Genomic DNA, 17736 nt, shown 5'->3' on the forward strand with positions numbered 1-17736 from the left:
GCTGAACTTGGACTTTATAAAAAAGAAGAAAATGGAAATTCTAGAATCAAAAACTATAATAATTAAAATTAAGATCTCGGAAGAAATTTTTCTTAATCTGATAATACATATTCCTGCCCCCACACCTGCAAAAAACCCAAACAACCAAACGAGCAAAGAAAACTATTGCAAACATGTTAACGGTAAAGTGTTGAAAACTTTCCCTTTGAGATTAAAAACAAATCAAAATGTTCCCTATCATCACATCTACTTAACATCATTACTGGTGGCCTTAGCAAATACAATACGTTTTTTAAGTTATAAAGATTGAAAGAAAAAAAACCCCAAAATATTGTGCACATCAGTCATAGATACAATTCTGCATATAGGAAATCCAAGGGAATGGATAGATACGTTATTGGAAATAGTAAGTGGGTGGAAGAGGTACTGGATGCAAGGTCGATATATAAAAATACAATTGTATTTGAAATCACCAGAAAAAAAAGCTGAAAATGAAATTTTTTAAATGTTCATGAGTTTTCTTTTGGTGCCACAACAAATTACTACAAGCTCAGCATCTTCAAACAATACCTATTTATTGTCTTACAGTTTCTATGGCTCAGAAATCAGGCACAGTGTGACTCTATTCCCTGCTTGGGTCTATTAGGGCACAATCAAGGTGTCACCAGGTCCTTGTTTCCTTCTGGAGGATCTCAGGAAGAATCTCTTCTAAGCCTCTGCAAGTTGTTGGAAATACCAGTTTCTTCGGCTGGCGTGTTGTAGGCCCCAGTTACTCGCTGGCTGTCAGCTGGGAGCCTCTCTCATCTTCTTAAGACCAACAGCATTTTTTTATCATGCTGCCTGCTCTGGTTTCAAAGCAGCAAAGATGCACACAGTCCTCATGCTTCTAATTTCTCTGACTTCTCCCTAGGCCGGATATCTCTAACTCTTGCCAGAGAGATCTCTATGGTTTTAAGGGTTCATATAATTAGTTTCGGACCACTTGGACTATCCAGGATAATCTCTATGTGAACATCTGTAACATTAATTACATTTGCAACTTTCCTTTTACCATGGAACATTATTATTATAATTTCCAAAATTGTGATATCTTTGGGAGATATCTTGCCTATGTGGGGATGGAAAAATAATTTTCCCTCTGCCCTTCTAGGTTCTTGGACGAGATATCCCAGTTATAAGAGAAAAATTAACAGGAGAAAAACAAGTTTAATAACATGTATACCTCCTGTATACAAGGGAGAACTTGCTTAAACTACCTAAAAAATATTTAGATAGGAGGCCTAGCTAAGAAAGAAAGCCATTACTAAGCGATAATTTTTTACCTGAATGACTTATTTGTATGGCAGGCCAAACATCTAATTACCAAATATCTGCTCTTCTCATCATCCTGTGAATTACTCTCCATCCCTTTGAAGCCCCAGGCTCTATCCCATTTTTTTTTAAAGATTTTATTTATTTATTCAACAGAGATAGAGACAGCCGAGAGAGAGGGAACACAAGCAGGGGGAGTGGGAGAGGAAGAAGCAGGCTCATAGCGGAGGAGCCTGATGTGGGGCTCGATCCCATAACGCTGGGATCACGCCCTGAGCTGAAGGCAGATGCTCAACCGCTGTGCCACCCAGGCGCCCCTCTATCCCATTTTTAAGCTCAAGATGACATATAAATCTCGATGACCTGGCTTGTCCTTGGGTTTCATACTCTCATGGGGCACCTGTACATTCGTGATTACATTTGTTTTTCTCCGGTTACTCTGTCTTATGTTAATTTGATTAATAGGCCTTAGAATGGTAGAAGGAAATTTTTTCCCTCATCAACAGTAGAAAACAGCAGAAAACAACCTAAATATCTATCAATATTCCCTACGCATGCAAGGAAACACCATATAGTAATGAAAAGTAATAAACTACAGCTGCACATAACAGCATGCATGAAACTCACCTGCATGATGTTGGCTATGACTTTCGACTTGAGATACGTTGAAGGAAAATAGACATAGAGGAACACTCACCATGTAATTCCATTCATGAAGCCTCAAAAACAGGACTCAAACATCAATCTTAGAAATTATGAAAATAGATATCTCTGTATTTCTGGGGGAGATGAAAGGGGAAAGAAATTATGAAAACAGGTATCTCTGTATTTCTGGGGAAGATAAAAAGGATAGAGATTAAGAAAGAACAAAAGGGTGGTTTTTTTTTGGTGCTAGAATGTTCTGCTTTTTTATTTGGGTAGAGGTTTCATAGATGTTTGCTTTGTAAAAAATCATTAAACTTACATTTATGTGTTGTGCACTTTTCTGTACGCTGGCTGCAAGTTATTGAATATATTTAATTAATATCAAGTAATACAGACTTGTGTTCATTGCAAGTTGTTAAACACATATAACATATAATCTATAAAATAGAATATATTATGTAATATATAAAACAATATATTAATATTCATTATATCACTATATTCTATATTAATCATTAATATTATATAATATCCATCATTAATTATAATATTATATATGAAGAAAAATGTGACCTTCAGGTCTCAAAAACTCAAAATTTTGAAGTACATTTTGGTAGTAGAGGCTTTAGCATCTACAAAGTGCTTTAGGATAGTTGTACATATTACATAATACACGTATAAGCATTTTTACCTGTATTATTTTAATTAGATTTATCATTTACCATAAAAGATATGGAGAAACATGGTTGGGTGAAGTCTTATCAGGGATTAACTTATTCTTTCCTAGGTTGCAGACAGTTCCTTTCATAACTAGCAAAAAATATAAGAGGTGTTGTTGAGAGAGTGGTGACTACTACTGCTTTCATTCAGTACTGCACACACACAAGAACCAAGACGTCTTTTCCATGTCTTTTCACAGTGAGCTACTTAAAAAAAAAGTGCATTCTTCTTTGGAGAAATGTCTCTTAAAGTCTTTTGATCATTTTAAATATCAGGTTATTACTATTGTTATTTTTTGTTATTGGATTTTAAGAATTTCTTATATAATCTGCAAATTAACACTTTATCCAGACATATGGTTTGCAAATATTCTCTCTCATTCAGTAGGTTACCTTTTTATTCTTCCATTTCCTGTGCTCTGCAGAAGATTTTAGTTGATGCAATCCCACTTATCTTTTTTTTGGTTTTGCTGCCTGTGCTTTTTGTGTCATTCAAGAAATCATTGTGGAGGCACCTGGATGACTCAGTCAGCCAAGCATCCAACTCTTGGTTTCAGCTCAGGTTATGATCTCAGGGTCATGGGATTGAGTCCTGGGCTCCAGCCTCAGCGCAGAGTCTGCTTGAAATTCTCTCTACCCCTACCCCTCCCACCCCATGCTCACGCACAATCTTTCTCTCTCAAATAAATAAAATCGATTAAAAAAAAAAAAAGAAATCATTGTGGAAACCAATGTCAAGAAGATTTCCCCCATGGTTGCTTTCTTGGATTTTTATAGTTTCAGCTCTTACTTTCAAATCTTTAATCCATTTTGAGCTACTTTTTATGTATTGTGAAAGATAAGGATCCAGCTTTATTCTTTTGAATGTGGATATCCAGTTTTTCCAACACCATTTATTCAAGAGACTATTCTTTCACCACTGTGTATTCTTATGCCTTTGTCAAAGACCAATTGACTGTACATGCATTTTTCCCCCTGCACTCTCTGTTTAGTTCCATTGGTCTACGTGTCAATTTTCATGCCAGTACCATACTGTTTTGATTACTGAGGCTTTCTAATATATTTTGAAATCAAGAAGTGGGAAGCCTCTAGGTTTGCTCTTATTCAAGTTTACTTTGCCTATTTGGGGTCTTTTGTGGTTCCACATGAATTTTAGGATTTTTCCCCTTCTATTTCTATACAAAATATTTTTAGGATTTTGATAGGGATTGCACTGAATTTGTAGATTACTTTGGGTGGTATGGACCTTTTAACAACATTAATTCTTCCAATCCATGAACACAGAATGTGCTCTAATTTCTTTCGTCAGTGTTTTCAAGTTTTCAATGTACAAGTCATTCATCTTTTTGGTTAGGTTTATTTCTAAGTTTTTAAAAATTATTTTTGGAGCTATTGTAAATGGGAATGTTTTCTTAATTTCCTTTTGTTTGTTGTTGGTGTATAGAAACACAAGTGATATTTGTATGCTGATTTTGTATCCTACAACTTTACTGAATTCATTAAGGGGTCAAATTTCATGTTGTCATCTTACAACACAAACAAACAAACAAAACCCGAGAGAACACAAGGAAACTTTGGGAGGTGATGGATGTTTATCACCTGGATTGTGGTGATGGTAACATGAGTGTGACCAAACTCACCAAATTGTATACATTCATTATGTGCAGGTGTTTTTGTACACTATTTGTACCTCAAATAACTCTTGAAAACAAAACAAACGGAAACATAAAGATACATGTTAGGTATTATTATTTGCAGTGTAGATCATTTCCTTGGTTTTTTTACTGTGGGGCAGAAACTAGACGCAATATATTTCTAATGAAACATGTAAACCAGATTATATTACCCACAAACTTTAACCTGTGTTTAAACTGTGCTTAAAAAGAAAAACAAAACTAGGTTTGGTTTCTCAGGTTAAGTAAATCTCACGCACCAAGAAACAAAACAAAACAAAACTGCAATGATTTTATCCAGCCACTAGATGGCACTGCTGCTTGCGGAGGCCCATGACATCGGGCAACGCTAGTTAATTCAGGAGATTCTCTCACACAGAGGAGATTCTTGAAACAAACTCATTTTGGTTTTTGTTTATTGAAATATAGTGTCAACCATATTATCATTAGTTTCAGGTGTACAACATAGTGATTCGACCACTTAATACCATCTGCTGTGCTCACCACAATTGTAGCTACCATCTGTCACCATACAGCGCTAGGACGTTATCATTGACTATATTCTCTGTGCTGTGCCTGTCCTCCCTGTGACTTACCCACTGCATAAATGGAAGCCTGAACCTCCCACTCGCCTTCACCCACTGGCCCATCCCACCGCCCCCTCCTCTCTGCAACCCTTAGTTTGTTCTCTGTATTTATGGGTCTGCTTCAAAGCAGCTAATTTTTAATATTTGTAATTGGTCACTAGAAAGTAGAATCGTACTTTAAATGATAAAATTACTACTTTCGTGATACTATATTTGGGCTTATTTAAAATTAAATTTTTTTATAGAATATCTGAAACTATAAAGAAACATAAAGAAGAAAAGAAAAGTTATCTTTACTCCTAATACTCAGGGAAAACCTTTGTGCTTACCTTTGTAGTTTTCTCTCTTTAAGCATACAGAAACACAGGGCGCATGTATTTCTATTTTTTTTTTTGATGTGTGAATTTATTTATTTATTTATTTATTTGGCACAAAAGCAACCCTTTAATTAAAGTGTATGTATTTCTATTTAATATTTAACAGGGTAGAATCTTACTGGCTATATTATTTTAACTGGATTAACAATAATGGTGTGTATATTCCCCTATATACCTAAACCCTTTTTTTATTGTTATTTTTCATTGTTGTCAGATTATTTCATCATGTAGTAGAATCATACTTATTTAACTAAATCTTTAATTTTGGACCATTAAGTGGTTTCCGATTTATCACTAGTAAAAATAGCTCTTTGATAAACATTTTTGTGGTTATGTCTTGAACGTCAGAAATTATCCCTTTAAAGTCCTTCCTCCTCCCCCCCACCCCGCCCCAGAAATTATCACATCAAAAGAAACATGAAATCTTTTTAAGGCTTTCCTAAGTATTTTAAAACTGTATTCCAACGGTCAAACTATACCAATTTATGTGATCATCCGGGATCTTTCTGGTCATATATTTTCCAATGTTTTCTCTAGAATTTTATTAGCTTTTTAGTCTCAGTTATGATAGATTTTCATGTGTTCAAGTCTAGTCAAAATTATGATAATTGAGAACAAGCTTAGAAAGATAATTTCTGTATTAGTATTATAAAAATTTTTAATCAATTCAATACTGACTGCAGGACCTAACATTTCAATGGCATCCAATCATTTAAAAAACACTCTTAATTTTATTGAATCCTTATATTTATGTGAAATAAGTAGGTGAACTGTTATTACCCTTTTCAGAGGAGGGAATTGCAATTGTTTTGCAAAAGCCAAATAAAGCACAGGTAACTGGTAGTTTCCTTTGGTACGTATTAACATAATTATCCGGGGTGAATATAGCCCATAAATTCAACATTTTAAAAATTAGCTAAAAGCTTGAACACAGGAGCAAATCAAGTATATATCTGTAATAGACTTCCACAGCCCCCTACACTTTCCCTACTACACGCTTCATCACTACCCTAGTGTAATTGTGCACTTTACTGTTTATTTCACAAATAGCCCCTTCAAAAAGAAAGACAGGCTATGTAGAAATATACATATTATGTAGAAATGGTGCTTTATGCCAATATTGGGAATCTAATGACATAATGTTCCCATTTATAACAATCATCACTAAAAGTTAATACAACACTTTGAGCCAGGTACTATTCTAAGTTCATTTTCATGTATTAACTAATTTAATTTCTACCCAATTTGGAGGAAATTTCTAACCAATGCTGACTAAAACAGCTTGGGCAACTAGCGAGTGGCCGAGATGAAACAGGCTGTTTTCCCCGGGGCTCTGGCTTTAAGTGATACTTTCCATTTACACGTTTCATAGCACACGAATCACAAGACATTGTTTTGTCATGTGACTCAGGAGCATATTGTTGTTACTAATGATAGGATATTAGAGTCCGAAGGCCGTTTGCTTCATTTGACAGCTGTGGGAACTGAAGGACGTGGAGATGAAGGAAACTTTATATATATATTTTTATCACTAAGCAATGTCTGGAATCCACATTTCTTTTCAGGATGCTATGCTGATGATAACGGTTTAGAGATATCCGAAGAGCATTCAGGGAAGCTTTCAGAGAAGAATATTGTGAAATACATTCACAAAACAATTTCGAAGGTAACAGAATTTTCCTGACTGAGGTATCTCAGAGACATTAATATAGTGCCTTGTTTCTACTTCCCGGATTCCTTGGTGTAAATAACTAAACTATGCCTAGCTCTGAACAAGATGCTTTCAGAGCATCAGTTATGAGGACCAGTTATCCTTTTGTTGGAGAGAAGATGCGCTTTATCAACAGGTCATCTTCTAATTTCCTATGCCTGTTTAGTATGAAGGTGAATAATAACAGGAAGGAAGAAAATATTAGAGTAAAAGAAAAACCTTAAATGACATATATTCTTCCCAAGTCAATTAGAATATTTACTGAGCATCTGCTATGCAGAAAAATAAATATAGCTCTTTTGGAAAAATATATGAAAACAATTTAAAAAGTACAAACTTATAAAGCTAAGGTTTTACTATAGATAAGGTTTAAAAATGTTATAGTATCTATTTCCTGATTTCTAGCATGACATAATTTTAAGTGTATTTCAAGAAACGAACACTCCTTAGAGACCATTTTGTCGATTCTACTTTTATCTTAACATACGTAAAATCAGCTTATAATGGCACTGAATACAAAAGACAAAGAAACACTATTGCACTCAGAAAACACTTCATCAGAAGCATTGCACAGGATAGACTTGATAGGAAACGTACGCATTTAGAGTCCAATAAGACTATTATTATTCCAAGTTTAAACAATACAGAGGTTTTCCTGATAGGAATTTGCCACATCACATATTGCACGTTTTCCAATACTTTTATCTGTTTCACAAATATTCCTCATATTTGTTTCTGTCCGTGTCTCTATAAAATGCTACATGTAAGATTCTTAAGACAGTGAATTATGTACCATTGAAAAAGATGAGTTACACAGAAGAAGTGAAAACAACAACAACAATATAAATACATGATCACCCACTCTTGGTGGGAAAATGACAAAGTAACCTGGCAAACTTCTCTAAAAAGAGAGAAATATTACAAAGCTTAGTTTCATAAGCATTTGTCCACTTACACATGTTCTCTGATTTTTAAAAAAATGCATTTAGACTAAATGTCCGTGCTACCAGTTAAAATTTCTTATGATTACATTCGGTTTTTAATACCACCATCTAACATGTTCAAATAGTGCAAATACATGAAGCACACTCAGTTTTGGTAGTCATTCAACAATAAATAATAACTCTAAGCCTAGCTATTTCATTATTTCTAAATTCTAAAAAATATAAAGTGCATCCATAAGGTTTATAGTTGTTTTTCTCATTCTTGGATGTAATGATACGTCAACCTGTGACTTTTTCAGCTCATGGCAGGAATGTTCCACAATGCAGATATTCCCGGAATTTCTCTTCTTTTTTTCCCCATAGTCTTGTTTGGAAGAAGGTTTCCAAAATAAGGCAAAGTTTTTTTTACAAAGTCTTTGTGGAAAATTTCTGACCCTAGAGCAGCATTGATCAACACAAATTACCTTGAGTTCTGTGTTTTAATAGTCTAAAAGCGAACATGTTTCCTCATTGTTTAGTGGGTTTGCTACATATCGAGGATAAATTCTTTCCACATGCTGTGCTGCTGACCCCTGTACTATTCAGAAATGCACAGTTCTCAGATCCTGTGAGGTTGAACCTGTCAAAAAAGAAAGAAACTTAGAATTATTTTCAGTTCATCCTTTCCATTCAGTTATATGAGAATGAACTTTGCGAGGGTAGCCTCTGATTTTTTTTGCTTGGTGGAAGCTCGTGAAACATGTCAGCTGGTCAAGTGACCATAAACTAATCTATAGAGACAGTAGACAAGAATTGAAAGAAAGGGTCTGTGGAAGGAAGATAAAAAGCTAAGAGCAAAGAGTTCCATTTATCTGGTTGGCATGCCACCAGAGGAGTGACTCTTGGTTGTTTCTCAGTTAAACCCCTGGAGAAACAATCCCCAGAAAGTATACACATTCAACAATCATGCATACAGTTTTAGAGGGTTGATGGCCTCTAAGCCAATCTGTATGTAAGGAACCATAGGATACATATTGAGAATGCCCTTCCTAGAAATTTTAATTTATTTTCCATATTAGTAATTATCATAAAACTATTTAGAAGGCTAGAAATTTATCCAGTTCTGAGTTTTCAGAGGGCAAAGGTTAACACTAACTATATAAAATGTCCTTCAAACTTCAAAACGTACATCAATTATAGGTAATAAAATTAAAGTCAACATTTTCCATACTGGGGCAAGTTTTCTGTCAGGTTCACAGAAGCTTCTAATTTGCTATCAGAAATATTGTGCTTTATCCCTGTGGGGATGACGACTGAGAAAGAGTAAAGGGGAATTATTTTCTAAAAAGTCAGCTTATCAGGAATATATATACATATATATATATATGGGATTGGCAATATTGGATTTTTCTTTTTGCATCATTGTAATTATTTCTGGAATATGTCTGAATCTGTTATTCACACAAAAATTTGCTGAGATAAGATTACTAGAAGCATTTATTGTATGACTTCCAAGTGGATAAAAAGGAAAAATGGCAATATTAAAACCCTTCTTTAAAGAATTCAAAAGAGTGTAAGTATACAAAACAGACTGATAAAGCTCTGTTCATAAAGGGCACAACCGTCATACACAATAGTTCTTTGAAAGGCAAATGGCTTCCCTGAGCTGCCATTCTGGGAAAGATAAAGAGACATCTTGAAACTTACCAGTTGTTAAATTCTTTGCCATTGGACCATTTCCATGTCTGACCATCTTCAGTCTTCAGCCCAATCCAATGATTCGTTGTACCCACATATTGTTTTAAAAAGCTCTTGAAGAAAGCACAAAGGAGGTGTGTGTTACCCTCTGGGTAAGTATATAATTAATCTTATTTTTCAGAAGCTGCAATTTAAGGCATGATAGCTAAGCTGACCACTTATTAGCTCTATTTAGGACAAGCTCATTTGGATTTTTGGCCTTTGACGTGAAGTAATCAGAGCAAATTTACAAGATTAAATTGAACCCTGATTGCAATCTCAGACTGATCATACGGCTTTCTGTGACTAAATTATCCTACTAGGGAGATAGACACAATGTCTTCACTTAGCAGGAAACAGAAAGAAATCACAGATTATCTATATTAAAACATAGCAATATTTTATGAAATTTTTTTTGGAATACTATCTTACCATGTCCTTTTCAGAATCAATGAACGCAAGAGTAGCACCTTGTTCATAGCAAAAGTTTTGGGCCAGCGTCCAGCCCTTCTTTTCAGTGGAAATAAAGTAGCATTTCCTCTGGTATCCAATCCAATCATCTGAGCATGAAGAAACATGGCTATTTGATGGCAATGGGGATATATATTGGCCTGGACAATTGTATTGGCCCACTGTGAACAGGAAAGTGATTTGTTTTAGTAACAAAAGAAAGTAAATACCCACAGTATGTGACAATGTTAAGGATGAGAGACAAGGAACGAATTCTGAGAAGAGCAAGAAGAAGGCAGGTTATCTGTCTTATCTAATCTCACTTTATCTAATCTCCTGTTGTGCAATCATTATTGTCAGGGTATAAGAAATAAGAGGGTGTCTTTGGGGCCATAATCTCAGAAGGGGGTAGGAAGATAGAAAAATCTTGCAAGTAGTCTTTGGATTAGAAAAGGGAAAGGGCATTATAAATTACAATGCGGTCAATATGACACTATATTGGGAGATGAAGGATAGAATAATATGCAGGGAAGTAATTCAGAATATGGAAAGATCTCTGGCTGAAGATGTTTCATAAAGTTGTGAAATTTCGTGTTTGTAAAGACACAAATGTATCTTGGTATTGCTATATGTTTTGAATACCATATCATGGTTGACTCTTTGGGAGATTCTAGATATATTTTAAATTATCCATAATCACCATTCTGTGGCCTTGGAGATAAAAGACAAGAGATTGATCAATTCCTGATTAATCTATGGCTTATTTTTTTTTCTATCAACAATGAATGTGAAGCCCACATTTTTTCCTAACTAAATGTCTAATTATTAAGAATCTAAATCAGTCCCTTTCATTTGAGATTTTCAAATATGCTCAAATATAATTTTCTCCCACAATAATTTATAAAACATAGACACCTTTAACACTTGTAAAGAAGCTCTAGAACTCAGAAAGCACTGCACTGATCATCTAAGGAATATGGAGTTATATTTAGTATTCTTTAAGAAATCAGCCATGTCTGGGGCGCCTGGGCGGCACAGCGGTTAAGCGTCTGCCTTCGGCTCAGGGCGTGATCCTGGCGTTGTGGGATCGAGCCCCACATCAGGCTCCTCCGCTATGAGCCTGCTTCTTCCTCTCCCACTCCCCCTGCTTGTGTTCCCTCTCTCGCTGGCTGTCTCTATCTCTGTCGAATAAATAAATAAAATCTTAAAAAAAAAAAAAGAAATCAGCCATGTCTAATAATTGGGATGATTCTAAGTTAATCAGAATTTCTCATTAATTAGACCAGGTAATCCTTGTTGATTTCAGCTGGACATGATTGCTCAATGAATTCATGAAGTACAGACCCACCTGATATGGCGATGAGAGCTATAATTAAAACAGTGATGAGGACCACATTCACAACAGCACATGGGATAGGAACTTGAAGGGACCCTTCATGCTGTGCTGCAAAATGAGGGCTGGCGGCATTATCTGAAGAGAGAAAGCTGATGATGAATTCAGGCAGACTGTAGAACTAAGAAAGGGACTTTCAATATTCTCCTGAGGTATTTACATTTTAATGCCTCCTTCTGTTCTTATATGAATTTTATAAGTTAATTTCCCCCCAATTTTGAGTGAATTAGGATGGCGAAACAATTCAGGAAGAATAATAAGATCATAAAATATCTCCCCAATCTATGCACTTAGTAGCTACAAAAATTCTAAGTATATCATAATTTTATTGTTTGAATCACAAAAACATTTATTAAATCTCTGGTTATCCTAGACGACATATAAAAGGGACACCCTAAGCACAATCCCTTAACGTCTCTTTAGTTACTGTTTAAGAGAGATGACATAAATGTAATAGATGTGGATAATGAATAAAAAATACTGAATTGATATATAAACAGCTACAACTAGCTTGATTGAAAATTAAAAAAAAGATTAATGGTACTCTTGGTGAAGTTGGTACAGATGTGAAGCCATTGACATTTTCATATATTACTCATAGGAGAGTAAGATGGAAAAATAATTTGGAAAACTCTTTTTTTATAGAATTAAATATACACCCACCCTATGATCCAGCAATTTGACTTATACAAAACAAGAATGTTCATAACAGCTTTATTCTTAAGAGCCAAGTCTTAGAAATAACCCACATATCCATCAACAAGAATAAGGATAAACAAATTATGGTATATCCAAATATTATTCAGCAATTTAAAAAAAACCTGGTAATGCAACAAAATGCATGAATCTCAAAAAAAAGTTGAGTAAAGAAAATGCAGCTCAACTATGTACAGTATCTTTCCATTTATATGACATTCAAGAATTGCTGAACTATAAGTGAAATAAGTCAGACTAAGATAAATACCATATGATTTCACTCCCATGTGGAATTTAAAGACAAAACAAATGAAGGAACAAACAAAAAGCAGAATCAGACCTATAAATACAGAGAACAAAATGATGGTTGGCAGAGGGGAGGAGAATGGGGGTGTGGGTAAGATGGGTGAAGGGGATGGAAGATACAGGCTTCCAGGTATGGGATGAGTAAGTCATGGGGATGAAAGGCACTGCAAAGGGAGTATTGTCAATGATACTGTAGTAGTGTTGTATGGTGACAGATGGTAGCTACACTTGTGGTGAGCTCATAACATAAAGGGATGTGGCCTTACTACGTGGTACACCTGAAAATAATGTAACAATACATGTTAACTATACTTAAAAAAAAAAAGAATAGTTGAACTAAAAAGAATAGTTGAACTAAACTATGGTGATAGTAATCAGAAAAGTGATAGCTTTTATGTATGTAGGAAAAGTAGTTTGACTAGAAAGAAACACAGGGGAGCTTTCTAGGGTGATAGAAAATTTCAAATCTTGATTGGAGTTTTTGTTATAATTCATTAAACTGCATAATTGTGATTTGTGCATCCACTGTATGTAAAATATACCTCAATTCAAAATGACATGTGAATGAAGAGTCAAATGTTTGAATTTTTCAAGAGGAGTTAAAATTGTAGAAGAAATATAATAATATTAACAAATGTTAGGCAGAAGTTGATTATTCATTTACCTTCCATATAATGCTGAAACAAAGTAAAAATTTGATTTCACCAATAAGAAATATTTTTGTGGAATATGAATATGATGTGAATGATGATTTTTAGTTTAAAAAAAACTAGAAGAAGATCTGTTTTAGAATATAAATGAATAATTGAGGAAGAAGTGAAGGCAATTTTGTGCCTAGAGCTTGAATTTGATTTTTGCTAGGATGAGCTGTTGGGATTTTTAAAATTTGGCTTCACAAGAAATATATATTTCCCTATTATGGTCTCAAAACCTGAAATGTAAAATGGCCACTTGCACGATATTAGAGTTTACCATGTAAAATAGCCTCAAATGCAAACATATCCTGTTTTTCAATGTGTATGACTTCCATAATTAAAAAGTTGTAAACAGAAGACATATCTTGACATTTTTGTATTTCGTTTCCTTGAAACATTTCTCTAAAGTCACACTGAGCAAAGAGATGTGCTTTCTTTCATTGTTTACTGGTTGCCAACATCAGCTTTTGCTGTTGGGGATTGTTTTTCCCAGCGTAGGTCTGCATTCAGATTTTGCAAGAGAAGCCTTTACTGAGCTCCTATCTAGTTCTATTTCTCACAGCTTCTCAAAGCAAATCTTCCTTTTTTCAGCAGTTAGATCACCGGAAGCAACCCTTGGTAGGTAGGGTAACAAGTTCAGAGCTGTCTGTCTAGTTTCACTTCTCCCCATGTGAGAGTCAATCATGCCACTTAGACTTAATGAAGCAAGAGTTCTGGTTCCTTAGCCAACACTGACTCGTCCAGATAGCTCATGGACTCAGAGCCTAGCTCCGTCTATTGGCTTATCCAGTGCACAGACTGTGGAGATGGTTCTCAGACTGTACATTTGTTTTCCATTCGTGAGGGCTATTGTTACTCACAGTTTGATTTATCACCTAGGTGACAAAACACTCCCCCAACAGCATACTTCCGCTCTGATTATGGGCCTTGTTCAGTAATGAAGAAACTGAAAATAAATCCACGATGATATATTGAGACATCCAAAGGTGATGCCCAAGGATTGTTCATACTAATAAAGCAACCACGAGGGCAGCATAAACTAAACATTTAACAGAAAAATGGGTGAACTCAGAAAAAGCTGAGGATTCCTGAAATAGGTCCTTCTTCTTTCCCCTATGCTCTCTACTTATTGAGTAGTTTTATTATTATATACATTTCTTCTTTTCAGTAGCTCAACGGGGCCATAGAAGTGTGATTACCTAGCCACCAGAAATCTATATGGCTTGCAGTTGTTATCTGCACTTGATTTTGTGCTCTTCGGTGAAAGATGGGTTTATCAGAAGTGACTGGTGTCTTTTTAACATAAACCAGTCTAATAGACATGGACTCAGAAAACAGTCTCTTTCTCCAGATTGTTCAGCTCTGCTGTTCATAACACACCTTTTTTTTTGTTGTTGGATAACTGCTTATAAGTAAACTGTCTCTCCCACATGCTAGTGTTTTGGGGCACCTCATTAATTAGAGAAGAAGAGGGATAAATGGAAAAAATCAAGAAAACCTCACAGAAACACATTATAGGAAAAACAATGGGAGCATTCTAGTAATAGGAAATAGAATAGGTTCTGCGGGCAGAATAGATGAATAGAAAAGAGGAAAAGGTAAATAGCTAAGATGATCATATTTTGATGGATTTTGATGAAAGACAAAAGGAAGAACCGTGTATGATGCACGTAGAATTTGAAGCCCGTGATTGAAAGGGGAAACAGAATGATGAAATGAAGAGTTCCATGAAGAGGACAGAAGCAGAAGTTTGTATTTTCAAGAATTTTTCATGACGTTCTCGTAAGAAATTACCTCCAGACCTGGTAACTGCTCAGATATGTATATAACTATTCTTTCAAAGATTGGAAACCCTCATTCCCAGCAACTGGAGGATGCCGTCATGAGAACAGAAGCTGAAGCAAACAGAAAGCGTACAAAGACACAAGGTGAAGACAATAAAGAATATAACTAGTTACGGGAAAAATAGAATTGCTATAAAGAGAGGCATTGCTTCCTGAAGCAGGTACCGATGGATACAGAAAAATGGTGGTGAATGCGCTGGGCCAGTGCAGGGAGTTTTCTAGTTAAGTCTGAAGAACTGATATGATATACACTGAAACAAAAAACAGATCTTTAACAAACTTCAGAAATCCACCTTTGTGGTTTCCTCTCAAGTCTCAGGTATCCTGTCTTCTCACGGATAGAGAAATATTTACTTGTTCCCATTTTCTCCTTTACCTGGACTGAAGTAAAACGTAATCCAGTGTCTCTAAAGACAAAGGCTCATTTTTTAAAATGCTGCTAATATCAAAAGATAGAGGGATACATGATAGATAAGTAGATAGGTGATAGATAGATGATTGATAGATAGATGATAGATGATAGTTAGATAGATGATAGATGATAGATGGATAGATGATAGATAGATGATAGATGATAGATGGATAGATGATAGATAGATAGATGATAGATAGATAGATGGTAGATAGATAGATAGATAGATGGTAGATAGATAGATAGATAGATGGTAGATAGATAGATAGATAGATAGATAGATAGATAGATAGATAGATGATAGATAGATGATAGATGATAGATGGATAGATGATAGATAGATAGATGGTAGATAGATAGATAGATAGATGGTAGATAGATAGATGGTAGATAGATAGATAGATAGATAGATAGATGATAGATAGATAGATAGATAGATGGTAGATAGATAGATGGATAGATGATAGATAGATAGATGATAGATAGATAGATGGTAGATAGACAGACAGGTAGATAGATGTGTGTGGGGGAGAGAGATGATGGGTAGATGTGTGTGGAAGACAGAGTTTTGTTACCAATATATAACAAAGGTCTACTTACTTTGTTGTCCACCCTCTGGATGCAAGGAGCTGTTCTCTGTTACGGGAAAATCTTCAGCACTCATCTTTGTTCTGGTCAAGATTCCTTGGTTAATCCCAGGTCAAGCCAATCTATAGCAAAAGTCTTTGCCGAAGCTCTTGTTCAGTCTCTGGGTCTGTGAGATACCTCAGCGTTTATATTCAGTTGTATTGTCTCCACCCCCTTCCTCCTGCCTCCTAACCACTCAACTTCATCAGTTCTCTTTAATTTATGCTCGAGCGACCCAGACAATTTACAATGTGTTATTGTGGTGAGCTGTGGGTTTTCCCTGTTGTCTGAAATGTGCTTTCTCACAACTGTAGGTGTAGCATGAAGAGACAAGCGGGATTTTCCCAGAATCTGAGACATCCTTCTTCAAATTTGTGAAAAACACAAATAACTTAGGAGACGGCATATTTAAGTAAAGAATGAAAAGTTAAGGATTCCTAACTTCGAGGTGGAAATAATTTGGAGACTAATATTTCCCGTGGAACCTCATTCACTTATTTAATTAACAGCTAATATGTATTCAGCATGCACTTTGAACCTGACGCTGTTTGGAGCTAGAAGATTTATTGTTAAATAAGAATTTTAAGATCTCTGTCCACATGGATCTCTCTCCACTCTGGAAGAATTTTACTTAGGAAGCTATGAATTGGCTGTCAGAAGGGTATCGTTCATGTCTTCCCTGGGGACTAGTTCTTTTAAGGTATCATTTAGTACGTACTTGCTTTAAGGAAATAGAAACCTTGTGGTCTGGAACTTCCTTTGTATGTTCTAAAATTGTTTATCTTAAATTATCTGTTTCATTTATGTCCTGTTAATTTTTTGGTCATATTTTACTTTCATTTAGATTGCTCTAATTTCTCCTAATATCTTATTCTTCTCTAAATTTCCCCTGTTTTAGATTATTTTCCTGTATCTCTGAGGTGTCAGACATTTGGAGTATGATTATTGTAAAAAATATATTGCCACGGTATCAATACCATCCCGATGAGCTATGAAGGCAGAATGTCTGTGTATGGTGATTTAAGGAGGGGATCAAAATACCACTCTGGTTATCAATCTTGCTGCCAGAATTTTTATCATTAATACCACCTCTTTAAAGACTATGTGTTTTCAGAGTAAAGCCTTGGTGGAAGTATTATGCCTTGGTGGGCTGGGAATTATCATCTACTGTAGCTTAGTTGGGCCATTTTATTTATTTGTTAACCTAAGACATGAAGAGGTACATGTTGGTCTTAAGGGCTCTCTTTGCTTCCACTCCATTCTTTCAGTCAATTTCCTACTATGTTTTCCACATAACAGCAAGAAGAAGTGTCGTTTTACAATTAAGTCATACCACTTCGGTGAGATGTTCATCTCTTCTTCCCTCTTACCCTCAAAGGCTTCTTATCAAAATTACTGTAAAATCCAAAGGCCTTCTTATAGTTGAGAAGGTCCATGATCTGGCCCTGGCTACCTCTCCTGCCATTGTCCCTATTAGTCACTGTCTTCTCCAGCTGTAACCTCTGCTAAACCACAAAAATGTCAAGCATACCCCCACTACAGAATCTTTGTATTTTCTCTAAAACGTTCTTCTTCCATCTGCTTGCAAGTCTTGCTCTCCCTTCAACTCATTTTATTCACTATTCAACTG

The 17736-nt window shown here is 35.3% G+C and overlaps 1 protein-coding gene across 1 annotated transcript; it reads right to left on the minus strand.

Annotated features, from left to right (window-relative positions):
- Positions 1 to 7479: 7479 nt before the first annotated feature.
- On the minus strand, positions 7480 to 16229 carry CD69 (CD69 molecule). The gene is made up of 5 exons (XM_026502476.4): positions 16080 to 16229; positions 11482 to 11604; positions 10116 to 10315; positions 9654 to 9757; positions 7480 to 8586 (listed from the first exon to the last, which is right to left on the minus strand). The coding sequence occupies exons 1-5, from the start codon at positions 16141 to 16143 to the stop codon at positions 8475 to 8477; spliced, it is 603 nt and encodes a 200-aa protein (XP_026358261.1). The 5' UTR covers positions 16144 to 16229; the 3' UTR covers positions 7480 to 8474.
- Between the last annotated feature and the right edge of the window lie 1507 nt (positions 16230 to 17736).

This window comes from Ursus arctos, unplaced genomic scaffold (genome assembly GCF_023065955.2).
Source record: "Ursus arctos isolate Adak ecotype North America unplaced genomic scaffold, UrsArc2.0 scaffold_26, whole genome shotgun sequence".
Classification (NCBI taxonomy): domain Eukaryota; kingdom Metazoa; phylum Chordata; class Mammalia; order Carnivora; family Ursidae; genus Ursus; species Ursus arctos.

Coding starts and splice junctions, on each gene's coding strand:
- CD69 (XM_026502476.4), bottom strand. CDS start 16,143: ATGAGTGCTGAAGATTTTCCCGTAACAGAGAACAGCTCCTTGCATCCA. Junction 11,605..16,079: donor TCCAGAGGGTGGACAACAAA/GTAAGTAGACCT, acceptor TTCTCTCTTCAG/ATAATGCCGCCAGCCCTCAT. Junction 8,587..9,653: donor GGCAAAGAATTTAACAACTG/GTAAGTTTCAAG, acceptor CTTTTTTGACAG/GTTCAACCTCACAGGATCTG.